This window comes from Sus scrofa, chromosome 2, assembly GCF_054392235.1.
Source record: "Sus scrofa isolate SSC_HxYL_T2T_F1_AM1 chromosome 2, Sscrofa_HxYL_maternal_Yorkshire_Landrace_v2.0, whole genome shotgun sequence".
Classification (NCBI taxonomy): Eukaryota; Metazoa; Chordata; class Mammalia; order Artiodactyla; family Suidae; genus Sus; species Sus scrofa.
The window spans coordinates 78051849-78070247 of record NC_139384.1 but is presented as its reverse complement, the minus strand read 5'-3'; the positions used below and the strand labels follow the sequence as shown (position 1 = coordinate 78070247).

At 38.4% G+C, this 18399-nt stretch overlaps 1 protein-coding gene and 1 pseudogene across 1 annotated transcript; both read left to right on the top strand.

Annotated features, from left to right (window-relative positions):
• The first annotated feature begins 1732 nt into the window (after nt 1-1732).
• On the top strand, nt 1733-4493 carry LOC146405488 (olfactory receptor 7E24-like; annotated as a pseudogene).
• Nucleotides 4494-16014: 11521 nt separating this feature from the next.
• LOC110258463 (olfactory receptor 7E178-like) lies at nt 16015-16961 on the top strand. The gene has a single exon (XM_085015279.1). It carries the CDS (start codon nt 16125-16127, stop codon nt 16959-16961), a length of 837 nt encoding a protein of 278 aa, XP_084871405.1. The 5' UTR covers nt 16015-16124.
• The last annotated feature ends 1438 nt before the right edge of the window (nt 16962-18399 follow it).

The following is an 18399-nucleotide window of genomic DNA, read 5'->3' as shown; positions in this document are numbered from 1 at the left end:
GACATTTCGTTTTTGTTTCTACAAATACATTCTTCACATGTGAAGAGAAATGACTGAGTCCCATTCATTTTTGATTTTCCAGACCCTATAATTTATTGGCACAAATGAGGCATTGAGAATAAAAAATTACCAGATAAGTATAGGAAAAAAAAAAAACGCTTCTATTTTTTATAGAGAGAAGGTGTTGGCAATAGAGCTTCTAAACAGTGGCCCATTCATGCCATTGTGTTTCTATTCAGGAAAGTTATACAGAACTAGACACAAAATCAAATAAAGCTTCTTTGTGGTGAGGTCATAAATTTTCCATGGGACCTATTATTTTTCACTTAATAGCAAGAGCCATTGTAGAGATTTCTATAACTAGTGTGGGGGGGAGTGGTCAGAAAATAAGAGGATAATGCATCTTACTGCCTGAGCTGAGAAACATTTTAGGATTTCATGTCATCCATGCCCCCGTGCCCTAAGACAGGAAAGGTTTTGACCTGTCTGCTATATAATCCACAAAACATTACTAAATATTTAAGATTGTATTTCATTACTAAACTCACTATCCCAATAATGATTGAAATTCTTTATTAAAAATGACCAAACATTTATTTTGTTCCAAAATTCCCTTAGATACCATACACAGCGTAGAGGTGAGCATTAGACTCCCCATTTCCAAGAAGGAAAAGAATCCTAGAGAGGAGGAGAGATTTATGCACACTCTTCATAGAGGGGATGAAAGACCCAGGACTCAAATGTTGATGTGTTTCTTCCTGCACCAGCTCTCAGTCACCTCCAGTGTAGCTAATTAGAATCTTTTTTCTAAACTACTTTGGTCCTAATTTTGAAATGAATGTAGAAGGATTGATTTATCCTCTTATGGTTCAGTGAGACCCCTTGTGAATTACAGGAAAGAGGCAGTAGTTTACAGGGGCCATAATGGCACCATCATGGTGGATTATAGGGTTTTCTGGGAATACTTACATTCAGCCCAGCATTGAAATCTAAGTTTGAAAGGATTTTCCATACAAGATGCACATATCTTATAGAGATATCATGGAATGATTATCACAAGACAGAATTCAAGGATATTTTCAAATGATACCTTAAGAACAGAGGATATAGTTGATTTTTATATTGAGATAAATATAGGCAATTAATATTAGTAAAACTGAACACACACTGATTGATAGAAAATTGAACTTATCCCAAATCATATATATATACAGATTCATACTTGTGTGGAGAGAGGTGTTAGAGTTTTCATAAGATTATTGTAAGAAGAAACTGACATAAATAATAATATAAATCATATAAAATTAACATTCAATATAATTAAAATATTTTACATTTTGTATCCTTACATTTTATTTTATTTTTATGTATTTATTTTTTATTTTTATTCTGGCTGCACCTGCAGCATATGGAAGTTCCCAGGCTAGGGCTTGAGCCACAGTCACTGCAGAAGCAACACCAAGTAGTTATGTTGTGAGCCACACAGGAAGTCCCCTTACATTTTAAATATATGTTAAATATGTTTTTAAAATTTATATTAAAATATATAAACATATACCTTGAATGAGATGTTTTCTTCCCTTACATAATAAGGAAGTTATATACACACACATATACTGTGGAATATTATTCAGTCCGTAAAAAGAAAGAAGTCCTGCCATTTCTGACAACATGGCTGTATCTGGAACACTTTATGCTAATTGATTTACATCAGAAACAAGGACAAAAATGTATGATCTCACCAGTGTGTGGAATCTAAGAAAATCAAACTTATAGAACCAGAGAATAGAACCAAAGTTGTAAGGAAGGGGTAAGGGTGGGGGAGTGCAGACATTAAAATGTCAATTTTGGTCAAAAGGTACTTTCAGTTATAAGATGAATATGTTTCAGTTGTATATTGAGGATCTGATACACAGCATGGTGATTATAGTTAATAGCATTTTACTGTATACTAAAAAATCCGAGAGGAGATCTACTTAATTGTTCTCATCTAGTGGTAGTAATCATGTGAGGTGGCAGATATGCTAATTAACTTGATTGTGGTAATAATTCAACTGTATATGTGTATTCAATCACCACTTTGAAAAACTTTACATTTTACAACTTAAACATATGCAGTTTTCCCAACCATATTTCAATAAACTGGAAAAAAAAGGGAAAACCGAGGAAAGAGTGTTATCAGACTACTACAGGATAGAGTCCATAAAGCAAAGCCTCACACCAGATATTTCACTAAGATTATATGGAGTCGATGCAAATCATATTGTATAAAATGAAACACATTAAGAGTTTTTCTTAAATTTCTTTTTTGTATTTTTTTTCTTTTACAGTCTCCCCTGTGTCATATGGAAGTTCCCAGGCAAGGGGTTGAATTGGAGCCACAGCTGTGACCTATGCCACAGCCACAACAACACCAGATCCAAGCCACAGCTGTGACCTACACTGCAGCTTGTGGCAATGTGGGGTCCTTAATCCACTGAGTAAGGCCAGTGATGGAACTCACATCCTCATGGAGACAACATCAGGTCCTTAACCCCCTGAGCCACAGTGGAAACTCCATGAATTTCATTGTTTAATCATGGACAGATGCTCTATACACCAATGCCTTCTTCTTAGTCATCAAGGCAGTACAATTTTATGTACTTACCCTACCCCTATTTACCCAAATTGGAAGCATCTCAAAGCCAAAGATCCAAAGATAATAAATAACTTTAAAAAGACAACTCTGACTATTTGCATAATCACTTATTTTATGAAGGAGGGAAGACAGACAACTGAAGAAGGATAAAACTCATGAATATAACTATCATATAAAAATATATTCAACTTTAATTTAGAATCCAGATGACACAGCTCTACCTCTTACAGTGTGTTTATAAAATTTTAAGTGAAGGCAATTGCTAAAGTTGTATTTGAATAAAGTATGATTTATTATTTAAAATTCAAATTATATTTTTTCCTAAAGGAGGAAGGATGTTTCTTGTTCTATACTTTTTTATGTAAAGATGTAGGCTGTATTTACTGTGATGCCACCATTTATAGCTCTAATATTCTTGCTCCTCTGTTGCTGTCTACTCTAGTTTCTACAAAACCAGTGTGTATAGAAAGAGGTGAAAAATCAAAACCATTGAGGAATCAGATCTAAACCAGTAGAATGTGTCACACTGAGAAATACTGCTGAAGGTACTAAGGTGTATGACCTTACACATGAATTGCTTGCATCCAGAATATGCACTGTGTGCCAGTGCTGGGTGCCGAGCTTTTTATTTCCTTTTTTCCCAACCCTCTTTTCTTGAATTTTTTTTGTGGTAGTTGATTTACAATGTTATGTAAATTTCTGCTCTATAGCAAAATGACCTGGTTATACATATATACATACATATATATGTATATATATATATTATTTTTCTTATAATATTTTCTATCATGTTCCATCACAAGTGATTGGATATAGTTCCCTGTGCTATACAGCAGGACCTCATTGCTTATCCATCCCCCAAATACAATACTTTCCACCTACTAACCTGTCTTTTCTTTTAAAAAAGGTGTCCAAGACATAGACCTGGAAATCTAACAAGTGCCTCAGAATTCTTCCTCCTGGGCTTCTCAGAGGATCCAGACCTGCATCCCTTCCTCTTTGTCCTGTTCCTGTCCATGTACCTGGTCACCATGTTGGGGAACGTGCTCCTCATGCTGGCTGTTGTCTCTGACTTCCACCTTCACACCCCCATGTACTTCTTCCTCTCCAACCTGTCCTTGGCTGACATGGGTTTCGTCTCCACCACTGTCCCCAAAATGATTTTGGACATCCAAACTCACAGCAGAGTCATCTCCTATGCAGGATGCCTGACACAGATGTCTATTTTCATCATTTTTGGAAGTATGGATGATATGCTTCTGTCTCTGATGGCCTATGACAGGTTTGTGGCCATCAGTCACCCACTGCACTACGTGGTCATCATGAACCCATGCTTCTGTTGCTTCTTAGTTTTAGTGTCTTTTTTCATCAGCCTTTTGGACTCCCAGGTGCACAATTGGATTGTGTTACGAATTACCTGCTTCAAGGATGTGGAAATTTCTAATTTCTTCTGTGATCCTTCTCTACTCCTCAAGCTAGCCTGTTCTGATACCCTCATCAATACCATTATCGCATATTTTGTTGGTGCCATTTTTGCTGCTATTCCTTTTTCAGCAATCTTTTTCTCTTACTGTAAAATTCTTTCCTCCATTCTGAGAGTCCCCTCATCAGGTGGGAGGTACAAAACCTTCTCCACCTGCGGGTCTCACCTGGCAGGTGTTTGCTTATTTTATGGAACAGGCCTTGGGGTGTACCTCAGTTCAGCCATCTCACATTCTCCCAGGAAGGATGCAGTGGCCTCCGTGTTATACACTGTGGTCAACCCCATGCTGAACCCTTTCATCTACAGTCTGCAGAACATCAAAGCAGAGATATCAAAAGGGCCGTGAGGAGGTTCCTTGGCCAAACAATCTAATCTCAATATCTGTGGAGCATATGTTGAAAAACTAAACATGTAGACTTCACATTCTACTTCTCTTTGCTATGGACCAATTATTTTAAATGCATCAAAACCCTGTCTCTCCCTCTAATAGCCACCTCTGCATGTAGGCCATGTGCTTGTCCCTAAATATACCTTCCATCACTTATCCCCACACAGTAAATAATATCTATTCTTCCATATCCAATTTAATTTGGTATATATTAAAGTTTTCTCATGTCACTTGAATATAAACCAAGAGCTGAAATCCTCAACAGAGATATCTCTAAGTCAGGAAGCTAGTGTATATATTATTAGGAAAATTGCACTGCACTGCTATCTTCCAAAAGGAAGAAAGGGTAAGTCAAAATCATATTTTGGTCAAATAGCCAAGAGTTAAGCACTTGAAGAAGTGCAAAGGAATATATTCTGGAGTGGCTTGATACTTCTCTAACTAGCAGAAAACAGAAACCTGGGCATTTGTTAAATTTGTCATTGGGATGGCTACCGATTAGCCTGATGTGGGGAGAGGCTCTCCTATTGTCTCAGAAACAAGAAGGTCTACTCGAGACTGTATGACCAGAAGCAGTAGAGTGAGGTCTGTAGGGGTATCCAGTGGAGGGGTACGTCTACCCATTGCTAGCCTGTCTCCAGGGAATCTTTGATGAGATCATGGTGTGCAATGAATTTGAGAGCATCTTGGAAAGCAGATGGTCAGAACCTGAATCTTGATGTGCCTGGAGCACAAAGTCCTTATGGAGTAAGGGGAAGATATGGTGGGCAGTATATAAAATTCTCCCAATAACGCTAACTCCTAGTTTTCATGTCCTTGTGTAATTCCCATCCATTGAGCATAAGACAGACATAGTGACTCCCTTCCAACAGTGAGAATGTGGAAGATGTTGGGAAGTCACTTCTGGGACAAAGTTTTAAAAATCTTTCTTTCTTCTTGCTGCCTCTCAGGTGCTCCGAATTACAGAACCTAACTTCCATGTATTGAGCTGTCCCATTAGGGGACACATGTCAAGGAACCATGGGAGTTCTCTGGATGACATTCTGTGTACATTTGAATCCTACCCACAGCCCCATGAGTGAGCTTGAATGTGGTTCTCTACTAATCAAACCTGAGATGCCCAAAGGCCTGGGGTGAAAACTTAGCTGCAACCTTCTGGAGGACTTCTGAAATATTTAAATACATGTCAGTTACCAAATAACAAGTGAAAATCAATAGTTTCAAATATGTCAATTAATCACTTCAACAATAATGAAAAACAGCCAGAAAGTCTCCATCACATCACATAAAATGCCAAAGAAAGCAAGGCTAAGGTAATGAAAATAAGTTATCCTTAGAGACAAATGAGAAAATGGAAAGAGCATCACATCCTTGGTATAGAAGATCTAAGGCTATATAGATTTCATGCTTAACACAATGGATTTACAGATGTTAAAATCACACAGTGAGTGATTAAACGAAGAAAAGATAGAACTTTATGTTGAAGATCTTACAACTTGGAAGTAAGAAACAAGGAGTACAGTTGAACTTCCTCCTGAGGAGAGGAGAACATTCCAAGTATTTCATTTTTCTCTTTTCTTCTTCCGTCAATACTAGCAAGTCTCCAGAGACTAGGACCACATGGGCCAATGGGCTAATAATAAGGTTTGAGCACTGAGCCCTAAGGACATATCATTGTAAATAATTGGCCAGTGCCTCTAGCCTTTTAGTTCCTAGTTCTAAAGATATGGCTCCATATTTATGTCCACATCCTTTGTAGAAACCTGTGTCAGAAGGTTCCAGCCTGAATCTGCCTTCCTGCCAGGGGAAGGAACCCTGAGGGACCCTGAGACTTGATCATACACCAGGCAAGAGATGGGCAGTGACTCTGTGCTCCTTGGTCATGGTCCAGAAGAGATGCAGCCCAGCCCAGTAAGTGCTGAGGGATGAGAGTGACTGATGGAGGGATGGCTGGAAGCATGATTTCCTCCTTAAGAGGACAAACACGGCGGTTGGGTTAGATACATGAGGGGCAATAATATACAGCATTTTCAGTCAGAGCCTCTAAAGTTTATGTTCTTGGCTCTAGATGGAGTGTGAAAACTCATTCAGAGTTCCACATCCACTCTCACTGGTTCTGGCTCTGGCTGGCATCTCCCCAACTGTAGCAGCACAGGCATCTCTAAACTTCCTCCTTAGCACTTCAAATGCTCATGAAAGCAATGATGAGGATGAGGAAGACATTAACCATAACATCATGCACTCTTGTTGAAAGCTCCCTAATGCCAAGCTCTGAAATATGTGTCTTCTGTCTCTTGTTTGATTTCATGTACATAACTCTCCCAGATTATAAGAGCACACATTGTTATCATTACTATATTAAGGGAAAGTTCATAGCGTTTTATCTAATTTATGCCAGGTCATGAGTTAGAAAGGTTGAAGCCAGTCATTCTGTGCAGACTGACTCTACACACAGGGCATCTGGGCAGTCTTCCCCCACGAACCCAAATGTCCTGTCACCTTCCTGTCACATAAGGAGACATAAAATCAGAGCCAGAGACTTGCTCTTCACTATTGTCTTCCTTTGGGAGTTTTTTGCAGGACACAGTGGAGGGAAGTATATAGCACTTTCTCTTCCAACTGTAGGAAGGGTGGCTGAGACCACAGTCAAAGTCACAGAAAGAATTAAGAACAAATTAAGAATAAATTAAGAAGAAGGATGATTTGGAGTTCTATTGTGGCTCAGTGGGTTAAGGACCCGATGTCTTTGTGGAGATGTGGGTTCAATCCCTGGCCCCACTTGGTGTGTCAAGGATCCGGCATTGCTACAAGCAGCAGTGAATGTCCAGAGGCAGCTCAGATCTGGCACTGCTGTGGCTATATCATAGGCTGGCAGCTGCAGCTCTGATTTGACCCCTGGCCCAGGAACTTCCATATGCCACAGATGCAGCAGTAAAAAGAAAAAAAAATGATAATTTAAAGCAGATTTCTCCTTTGATTTTTTAAAATTAATGAATTTATTTTTTCCAATGTACAGCATGGGGGCCAAAATACACTTACATGTATACATTTTTTTCCACCTTTGTTCTGTTACAATATAAGTATCTAGACATAGTTCTCAATGCTACTCAGCAGGATCTCATTGTAAATGCATTCCAAGTTGTATGTGATAACCCCAAACTCCTGATACCTCCCACTCCCTCCCTCTCCCCGGGGTCGGCCACAAGTCTATTCTCCAGGTCCATGATTTTCTTTTCTGTGGAAATGTTCATTTGTGCTGTATATTATATTCCCATGTGGCTCACAACATAACTACTTGGCATTGCTTCTCCTTTGATTTTGTTTCTGTTTTTCATTTCAGCGCTCCACTTTCTCCTCCATACTTTTATTCAGCATATTCAATCACATAAGGAGACATAAAATCAGAGCCTGAGGGTTGACTCCTACCTAGGATACTGAAAAGAGTTTAAAAATGTACTTCAGACACATAGGTGGTTAGATCTCAATATCTCTGCTTAAAACTTTCATAATGTCTGGAAAGAGTGAATTTTAGTGTAGGGGACTTTGAGACTGACAAGTTCATTTTGAATCCTGTTTGCTACACTTATGAGTGTATTTGAGGACAAGTTCTTAGTACACCTGAGCTTGAGATTGTCAACTGTGATTACTACTTGGTGATACAACTTCTGTGAATGAGGACAGAATAAATAATAGATGCCTTCTATGCTATCTATAACTGTGAGATGAATGTATACAAAACAACAAAATAAATTTTAGATATTTTGTTACTAATGATAATAAATTATCACTAAAAATAAATTATGAATAAATTAAGAATAAATTAATTTTAAAAAATCAAAGGAGAAATCTGCTTTAAGTGAGCAACATTTAGTGGTCCTGCTCAGCCACCAGTCAGTGTTTCAGTGAGCCCTTCCCCCGAAGAGGTGACAGTTAGTGAATGACCATTGGCTCCTCCCTCTCCCTTTCCTCTCTATAAAAGGAGCCTGAATTCTCACTGAGGCAAGATGGTTTGTGGCCACACCACTCTACCATTTTCTCGGTCTGCTAGATTTCTGAATAAAGGCCCTATTCCTTGCTCCAACAACTCTCAGAATTTATGGGCCTGTCATGGGGTTGGGTACCAATAAGGCTCATTTTCATGCCATTTGACTTGAATAACTGGTGACCTGATGTTATGTTTCTCCTACATCCCTGACAGGATATTTTCTTTTTTGTTTCTACAAGTACCTTATTGATATATGAAGGGAAATGACTGAGGCTCATTTGTTTATGATTTCTCAGAGCCTATAACTTGTTCACACAAGAATTAAAAAAAATCCAGTTAAGTATTGAATAAAATCTTCCATTTTTTTCCATAGAAACAAAATGTGGGCAACTTGGCTTCAGCACAGTGAACCATTTCTGCCAGTGTTTTCATCCTTTTCAGGACTGTCCCATTGAGACCAGAGACAATATAAAATTGTGCTTGTATATGTTTATGTCATGGGTTTTCTATGGTACCTATTATTTTCCATTTAATAACATCTGCAGCTTTCAATGATTGAAAAAACATCACAGATTTTCATAAACATGGGGGAACAAGAGTCAAAAAAAGTGGATTGTAGGTCTTAATACATGGGCTGAGGCTCGTTTTAGGATTTCATATCATCCATGCTCCAGTGCCCTGAAACAAAACCAGAAAGGCTTCAGTCACTCTGCCATATAATCCTTAAAATGTCATTAAATATTTCAGGTTGTATTTCATTGCTAACCATGCCATGGCAATAATGATTGGAATTCTTTATAAAATATAAGCAAATATTCATCAAGTTCCAGGCTTCCCTTAGGTTCTGTACATAGTCTAAATGTGGGAGTAGACTCTCCACCTCCAAGAAGGAAGAAAAGCCCAGAGATGAGGAGAGATTTACACAGACTCCACATATGGGGAGTGAAAACCCGGGACTCAAACCATGGTCTGCTTATCCCTGCACCAGCTCTCAGTCACCTCCAGTGTAGCTAATACGTTGATCTTTTCAAGCCTACTTTGCTCTCTGATGTGAAATGAAGGGAAAAGAATTCACTACTCCTCTTCTGGTTCAGTGAGGCTACCTGTGTGAATTATGAGAATGAGGCAGCACTTTACAGGGGCCATGAAGGGACTACCAATTGGATTGCGGGGTTTTCTATGAATACTCATGCATTTTTCAGTTTTTACATCAAGGATTGAGAAGACTTTCTATGCAAGATGAAAATATCATGTGCAGATATCATGAAATGATCATCACAAAACAGACATCAAGTGTATTTTCAAATGATAACAATACATAAAAGGAGATGTAATTGATAGAAAATGATCTTTGTATTGGGACAAATATGGGCAATTAGAGTTCCCTAGTGGTACAGTGTGTTAAGAAACTGGCATTGTCACTGCTGTGGCTTGGGTTGTTGCTGTAACCTGGGTGAGGCTCCTGTCCTGGGAACTTTTGCATGACATGGAAGTGGCAAAAAAAAAAAGAAAAAAAGGAAAAAAGCCCAAACCAAATATAGATGGTTAACACTAATAAAATAAAAATGGACTGATTTAGAAACTGAGCACCTAATCCCACTCACACATTCCATAAAAACTATAATTTGTGTGATATAGAGAGAGATGCAAGAATTTTCATAGGATTGGTTTTAAGAAGAGAATGACATAAATAATGATATTAATATACATTATATAATGTAAAACAACTATTTTTAATATATAAATAAAATATATTAACTTATATATTATTGCATTTAAATATCTTTTTTTTTTGTCTTTTTGCCATTTCTTGGGCTGCTCCCGCAGCATATGGGATGTTCCCAGGCTAGGGGTCTAATCAGAGCTGTAGCCACCAGCCTACGCCAGAGCCATAGCAACGTGGGATCCGAGCTGCCTCTGTGACCTACACCACAGCTCACAGCAATGCCAGATCCTTAACCCATTGAGCAAAGGCAGGGATCAAACCCGCAACCTCATGGTTTCTAGTTGGATTCACTAACCACTGCACCATGATGGGAGCTCCCTAAATATCTTTTAAATACACATTTATAATTCATCAAATTCTTATAAAATATATATATATAAATTTATCAACCAAATAAAATGATATATTCCCTTTTGTAATACTGCACATCAGTAAAATATTTCATGTAGTATGTACTTTACAAAGACCTAATCCCAGTGTTTTGGTAGACAAGTATATTTAGAGGCACCATAAACAGCATCATGTTTAAGCAGGCTTTTTTTTTCCTTTGTCTTTTTAGGGCTGCACCTGAGGTATATGGAAGTCCCTAGGCTAGGGCTTGAATAAAGGCTATAGCTGTAGTTGCTGGCATGTCACAGCCACAGAAATGCGGGTCTGAGCCACATCTGCAGTCTTCAGTGCAACTCATGCCAAAACAGGACCCTTAACCCAGGAGCAAGGTCAGGGATTGAACCTTCAATCTCATGAATAGTTTTTGGGTTCATTACTGCTGAGCCATAATGGGAACTCCTAAATAAGCTTTTAAGAAAGTTGGTTATTGATAATGTAAATCAATATTGATGTTATGGAAACATTAAAAGAAAGGAGATCCATCAACTTAATGACATTGTTTGCTTCAGGGAGACAAGGATGCAGAGAATTTGATGTTGAACCCAAGCTCTTGTACGTGACATGCAGTGAGGTCAAACACACCAAAAGGACTGAATTTGGAGGTGAGAAAGGTTTATTGCAGGGCAAAGAAAGGAGAATAACCAGTGACTCTAGCTCAAAATCATGAACTCCCCAGGGGGTTTAAAGGAAAAATTTTATAGGCAAAATTTAGGTGGTGGGGACTGCAAGGTGTGTGACCTCCCTCTGATTGGTTTGTGATGAGGAAACAATCATCAATCTTCTAGTCGAACCAGTCTGGGACTGGAACTCAGCCTGAAATTAGTATCCTCCATCTGCTTGGGGGCCCTAGTTCTGTAGAAGAACTCAGAGCCAGGTATCAGATTGTTATGTACTTCACCCAAGTAGGAACCTGGCTCAGGCCACATTGCTGAACTATAGTTTCTTTCTTTTTAATTAAAAAAATGTATTAGAGGATAGTCGATTTATAGTGTTGTGTCAATTTCTGCTGTGCAGCATAGTGATTCAGTCACACTTATACATACATTCTTTTTCTCATTATCCTCCATCATGGTCTATCCCAAGAGACTGGGTTTAGTTCCCTGTGCTGTACAGTAGGATCTCATTGCTTATCCATTCTAAATGTAATAGTTTACATCTACCAACCCCAAACTCCCCATCCAGCCGGCTCCCTCCCTTTCCCCCATAGCAACCACAAGTCTTTCTTTGTGATTCAAACAGTGACTGATTAGGGAAGTGAGGGCAAAAAGAAAGACACAATATGACTCAGGGACCTTCTGCTTCTTTCTTGATGTCCTTATTCCCCTAATTAGTCACTGTCTTTGGATCTCAGGGACTGTCTAGGAGGCTGAAACATTTTCCCTACAAACAGGAAATGGAGGACACAGAAAGGCTTTTGTCCTTGGGAGGGTACGATAGGCTCCTCCTGGATTTCAGAATGGGATGGAGCTGAGGTGCCATAAAAGGCAAATTCTATCGGTATTATTTCAAATCTGTATAAAATGTGAGATCTGAAGCAAATAGTGTTAAATATTTATATTTAAAAAATAAGATTTGAAATGGATAAGCAATGGGGTTCTATAGCACAGGAACTCTGTCTAATTTCTCAGGTTTGAACATGATGGAAGGTAGTATAAAAAAAGAATGTGCATATATGTATGACTGGGTCACTGTGCTGAACAGCAGAAATTGAAGGAACATTGTGGTTTTTTTGTTTTTTGGTTTTTGTCTTTTTGCCTTTTCTAGACTGCCCCGTGGCATATGGAGATTCCCAGGCTAGGGTCTAATCAGACTTGTAGCCACTGGCCTACACCAGAACCACAGCAATGAGGGATCTGAGCCACATCTGTAACCTACACCACAGCTCACAGCAATGCTGGATCCTTAACCCACTGAACAAGGCCAGGGATTGAACCTGCAACCTCGTGGTTCCTAGTCAGATTCATTAACCACTGTGCCATGACAGGAACTCCATGAAAGAACATTCTAAATCAACTATAATAAAAAATTTTTTTAAATAAAATGTACATAAATTACATAGAACTTAAAAAAATAGGAGGTGAGTATTGATAAGAGCAATAAATAATATTAATGGAGCATTTTCTAAGTGTTGAGCAATATTTGAGAAGACATTTTTTTCTCAATCCCAGCTGCACATTTGGGTAACTAGGAAACTCATGTGTAGAGATCCAGATATTGGTTCTAGGCTGAGGCTGGGGTATTTGTGTATTTTAAAATAAGCACATGTAGGAGTTCCTGCTTTGGCACAATGAGAACAGTGTTGTCTCTGGAATGATGGGATGCAAGTCTGATCCCTGGCTGGCAAGGTGGGTTAAGGATGTGGTGTTGTTGCCGCAGTTATGGTATAAGTGACAACCGTGGCTTGGATTTGATGCCTGGCCTGTGAACACCATAAGCCACAGCGTGGCCAAAAAAGAAAAAAAAAGCATATGTAAATTGACAAGACCTGCTCATCAACTCAGGTCCCAAAGTCAGCTGTGCTGCAGATTTAAGAAAGAAGAGACAAAGAAATAGAGTGAGGATCAGGGGGCTACTGCCTTCGAGAGGCAATAGCAACCCTCTGAGCCAAGTCAAGATTTTTGCTATTTTCTACTTCCTTCTATATACAGAATCACATGTGTCATTTACAATGTTACTGACCAAGGCTACAGATATGCAAGGCACAGACCCTTTGTATTCATAGATGCTATAAAAGATTAACCCTCCAGAGAAAGATTATATTGTTTATGCTTTAGGCTATTACGCCCTTTCCTTCAACTCCCTTAGGGTTCTGGTCATGAGAACAAGAATGTCAATGGCTTTCCATCAGCCACATCTGGAGTATTTGGCAACTTGCTTTCAAGCAGCCACTTGTAGATGTACATTTCCTGTCTCACTCCCTTTCCCCCAGGGGTCTAGGAAAGCCATGATTAGCATCATTCTTCAAGCGCCATCTAGTTTCTTTGATTCACTATGGTCTGTATACATGCATATCTGACAAGCCTCCAACAGTAAATATAGTGATCAGCCAGAACTAAAAACCAGTTGTCTAAGCAATATTAAGGATTTTTCAAACTTTTACCGTCCTCTAAGGTTGGATTAATTATGATAATTTCATAGTATAGAAACTACCCAGATGTGTTTATATTATTTATATTTAATGTCTTTTCAATTAAACCATAGAGCAACATGCCAAAATAATGAAACTGAATTACCTTCAGGTAGCAGAATAGAATTGCAGTCCCTTTATTTGGAGGGATTGATGTAAAAATCTATTAGCTAAACATGAGAAGCCTGGGTCTTAGGCAGGCTGTTGGACCTCCCCCGGTGTTAAACCCCTCAACTGTAAGTAAGAGGGTTTATCATCAGGAAAACAAGACTACCAGGTATATGAAGATGTATTCAACATCACTAATATCAGGAATGCTGGACAAAACCTCAATCAAATATCACTTCATATCTATTGTGATGGCTATTAACAAAAATCCAAACAACAGCAAGTGTTGCTGAGGATGTGGAGAAAAGGGAACCTTAGTACTTGGTTGGTGGAAGTGAATATTGGTACAGCCATTATGGAAAAGAGAATGGAGGTTCCTCAAAAATTAAAAACCGTTATTAATTGAGGAGTTCCCATCATGGCTCAGCATAAACAAATATGACTAGTATCCATGAAGATGCATATTTGATCCCTGGCTTCTCTCAGTGGGTTAAGGATCTGGTGTTGCTGTGAGCTGTGTGTAGGTCACAGATGCAGCTCAGATCTGGCTTTGCTGTGTCCTTGGTGCAGGCCAGAGGCTACAGCTCTGATTTGACCCCTAGCCTGGGAACCTCCATATACCATGGGTGTGGCCCTAAAAAGCAAAAATAAAAAAGCAAAAAACAAAAAACAAAAACATTGCTATTGATTGGAATAGAGCTATTCTATCATCCAGCAATACCACTGCAGGGAAAATGTCCAAAGGAAAAGAAATCAGTACCTCAAAGAGATATCTGTACTCCTAAGTTCATTGTAATTTTTCACAATAGTAAGAATATGCAAAAAACTGATCTACAGACCCAGAAATGGATAAAGAAAATGTGCTGTGTATACAGAGACAATAGAATGTTATTCAGCAGTAAAAAGAAGGAAATCCTGCCTTTTGTGACAATATGAATGTAACTGGAGGACATTATGCTTATTAAAATAGATCAGGCATGGAAAGAAAAATAATATGTGATTTTTCCTTAGGGGTGGAACCTAAGAAAATCCAATTCATAAAACCATCAATTAGAACTGTAGTTGTAAGGGGTAGGGTTGGGGGAAATGGAGAGTTGTTGGTCAAAGGGTATAGAATTTCTGTTATAAATGAATGAGTCCTGATTGTCTAGCATACAGCATGTGTCTTTGTGTGAGAAATTATCATATTATCTAATTTAAAGAAACCTTCTTGTTGTATAACCCAAATATGCAATTTTGTCAATCATACCTTAATAAACTGGATAAAAGGAAAACCAGTGAACTAATGTTGTCAGGCCACTTCAGAAGAGAGTACAAATATTAGCATGGTCCCATGTGGGGGATGTTTTACTGAGATTGAATTGAGTTGCAACAAACAACTTCATCTAAAATAAAAAAACTCAGAGAGTGTTCCTTAAATGTCATTATTGTTTAATCATTGAGAGAAGCTCTGTTAACAATGTGATCTTCTTCTTCATCAAGGCTGTATGATTATGTGCACTTAATGAAATGATGCTGGTTGATTTTTTAATTCCAGCAGAGCTAGAGTTATGAAGAATATATTAAATGACATTTAAAACACAACCCTGATATTTGAACAATCATTAATTTCATGAAAGGGGGAAGACAGAAAATAAAAAAATGACTCAACTCCTGAAGATAACTATCACAAAAAATCTGATTACAAACATTCAAATTTAATTTAGAATGCAGTTTACATAAATCCACATTTCAGAGAGTATTTACAAATATTGTAAATAAAAGAAATATCGAGAATGTATTTGAAAAATGTTTTATTTAACTGTTGTAATTAGTTCAATGTGGAACTTTACTTTATTCTTAGAGGGGATAGTGCATTTCTTATTCTGTATTTTTTTCTAAATAAGTAGTCTATATTACCATGATCATGTATTTATATATTCCCTCTCTTCTGTTACTGTTTAGTAAATTTCTATAAAGTAAGTGTGTGTAGAAAAAGGCAAATAAATGACAACCAGTAAGGAAACAATTCTAAGCAGATAGAAATTGTCACACTGAGAAATACTGCTACAGATCCTGGGGGGATATGAACTTAGAAGTGAATTGCTTGAATCTGAAACATGAACAAAGTGCTGCATGCCCATCTACTAATTTCCCTAATTTTGACCCTCTTTTCTCTAAAAAAAAAGGTGTCCAAACTATATAGAAGTGGAAATCTAACAAGTGTCTCCAAATTCTTCCTCCTGGGACTCTCAGATGACCCAGAACTGCAGCCCTTCCTCTTTGTCCTGTTCCTGTCCATGTACCTGGTCACCATGTTGGGGAACCTGCTCATCATCCTGGCTGTCACCTCCGACTCCCACCTCCACACCCCCATGTACTTCTTCCTCTCCATCCTGTCCTTGGTTGACATGGGTTTCATCTCCACCACTGTCCCCAAGATGATTGTGAACATCCACACTCACAGCACAGTCATCTCCTATACAGGCTGCTTAATTCAGATGTCTGTTTTTATTCTTTTGGGGGGTATGGATTGTACACTTCTGACAGCAATGGCCTATGACAGGTTTGTGGCCATCTGTCACCCACTGCACTACACGGTCATCATGAACCCACCCCTATGTTGCTTCTTACTTTTGGTGTCTTTTTTGGTCAGCCTTTTGGACTCCCAGGTGCACAATTGGATTGTGATACAAATTCCCTGCTTCAAGGATGTGGACATTTCTAATTTCTTCTGTGACCCTTCTCTACTCCTCAACCTTGCCTGTTCTGACACTCTCACCCATAACTTAATCATGTATTTTGTTGGTGCCATTTTTGGTGGGATTCCAGTCTCAGGGATCTTTTTCTCTTACTATAAAATCATTTCCTCCATTCTGAGAATCCCCTCATCAGGTGGGAGGTATAAAGCCTTCTCCACTTGTGGCTCTCATCTGGCAGGTGTTTGTTTATTTTATGGAACAGGCCTTGGGGTGTATCTCAGCTCAGCTGTCTCACATTCTCCCAGGAAGGATGCAGTGGCCTCAGTGTTGTACACTGTGGTCACCCCCATGCTGAACCCCTTCATCTATAGCCTGAGGAACAGAGACATCCAAAGGGCCATGAGGAGGTTCCTCAGCAAAACAATCTATTCTTAATATTTGTGTCATCCATTTGGAGTGTAGATTGGAACATGTGGCAAAATGCAACATCTAGACCTGAAATTTTACATTTCCATCAACAGTGAAGGAAAATTTCCTTTTCTCTGTGTATTCTCCAGCATTTGTTTTATATTGACTTGTTAATGTTGGACTTTTGACTAGTGTAAGGTGGTAGCTGATTAGACTTTTGATTTGCATTCCTCTAATAATTAGTGTTGTTGAGCACATTTTCTTGTGCCTGCTGGCCATCTGTATGTCTTCTTTGGAGAAATGTCTTTTCAGGTCTTCTGCCCATGTTTCAATTTGTGTGTAGGGTTTTTTTTGCTGTTGAATCTTATAAGTTGCTTGTGTATTTTAGAGATTAATCCCTTGTCAGTTGCATCATTAGAAACTATTTCTCCCATTCCACATGTTGTCTTTTTGTATTTTATATGGTTTCCTTTGCTGTGCAAAACCTTGTCAGTTTGTTTAGGTTCCATTGGTTCATTTTTGCTTTGATTTCTGTTGCTTTTGGAGACTGTCCTAAGAAAACATTTGTAAGGTTGATGTCAGAGAATGTTTTGCCTATATTCTCTTCCAGGAGTTTGGTGGGGTCTTGTCTTATATTTAAGTCTTTCAGCCTTTTTGAGTTTATTTTGGTGCATGGTGTGAGAGTGTGTTCTAGTTTCATTGATTTGCATGTAGTTTTTCCATGTTTCCCAGCAATTCCTGCTGAATAGACTATCTTTTTCCCATTTTGTGTTCTTGCCTCCTTTGTCAAAGATTAATTGACTGTAGGTGTCTGGGTTTATTTCTAGGTTCCTTATTCTGTTCCATTGGTCTGTCTGTCTGTTTTGGTACCAGTACCACACTGTCTTGATGCCTGTGGCTTTTTAATATTGCCTAAAGTCTGAGAGAGTTATGCCTTCTGCTTGGCTTTTGTTCCTCAGGTTTGCTTTGGCAATTCTGGGTCTTTTATGGTTCCATATAAATTTTTGGATAGTTTGTTCTAGTTCTGGGAAATACGTCATGGGTAACTTGATAGGGATTGCATTGAACCTATAGACTGCTTTGGGCAGCATGGCCATTTTTATGATATTAATTCTTCCAACCCAGAAGCATAGAATATCTTTCCATTTCTTTGAATCCTCTTAAATTTCCTTGATTAATGTTTTATAGTACTCAGCATATGAGTCTTTCACCTCTTTTGTTAGGTTTATTCCCAGTTGTTTAATTTTTGGGGGTGTGGTTTTAAAAGGTATTGTGGTTTTTACACCTTTTCTAATATTTCATTGTTAGTATATAGAAATGCAACTGATTTCTGAATGTTAATCTTGTATCCTGCTTCTTTGCTGAATTCATTGATCAGTTTGAGTAGTTTTTGTTTGGAGTCCTTAGAGTTTTCTATGTATATCATGATGTCATCTGCATACAGAGACAATTTTACCTCTCCTCT

What these genes read in the sequence shown, in the direction of transcription:
- LOC110258463 (XM_085015279.1), top strand. Translation starts at nt 16,125, where the DNA reads ATGTACCTGGTCACCATGTTGGGGAACCTGCTCATCATCCTGGCTGTC.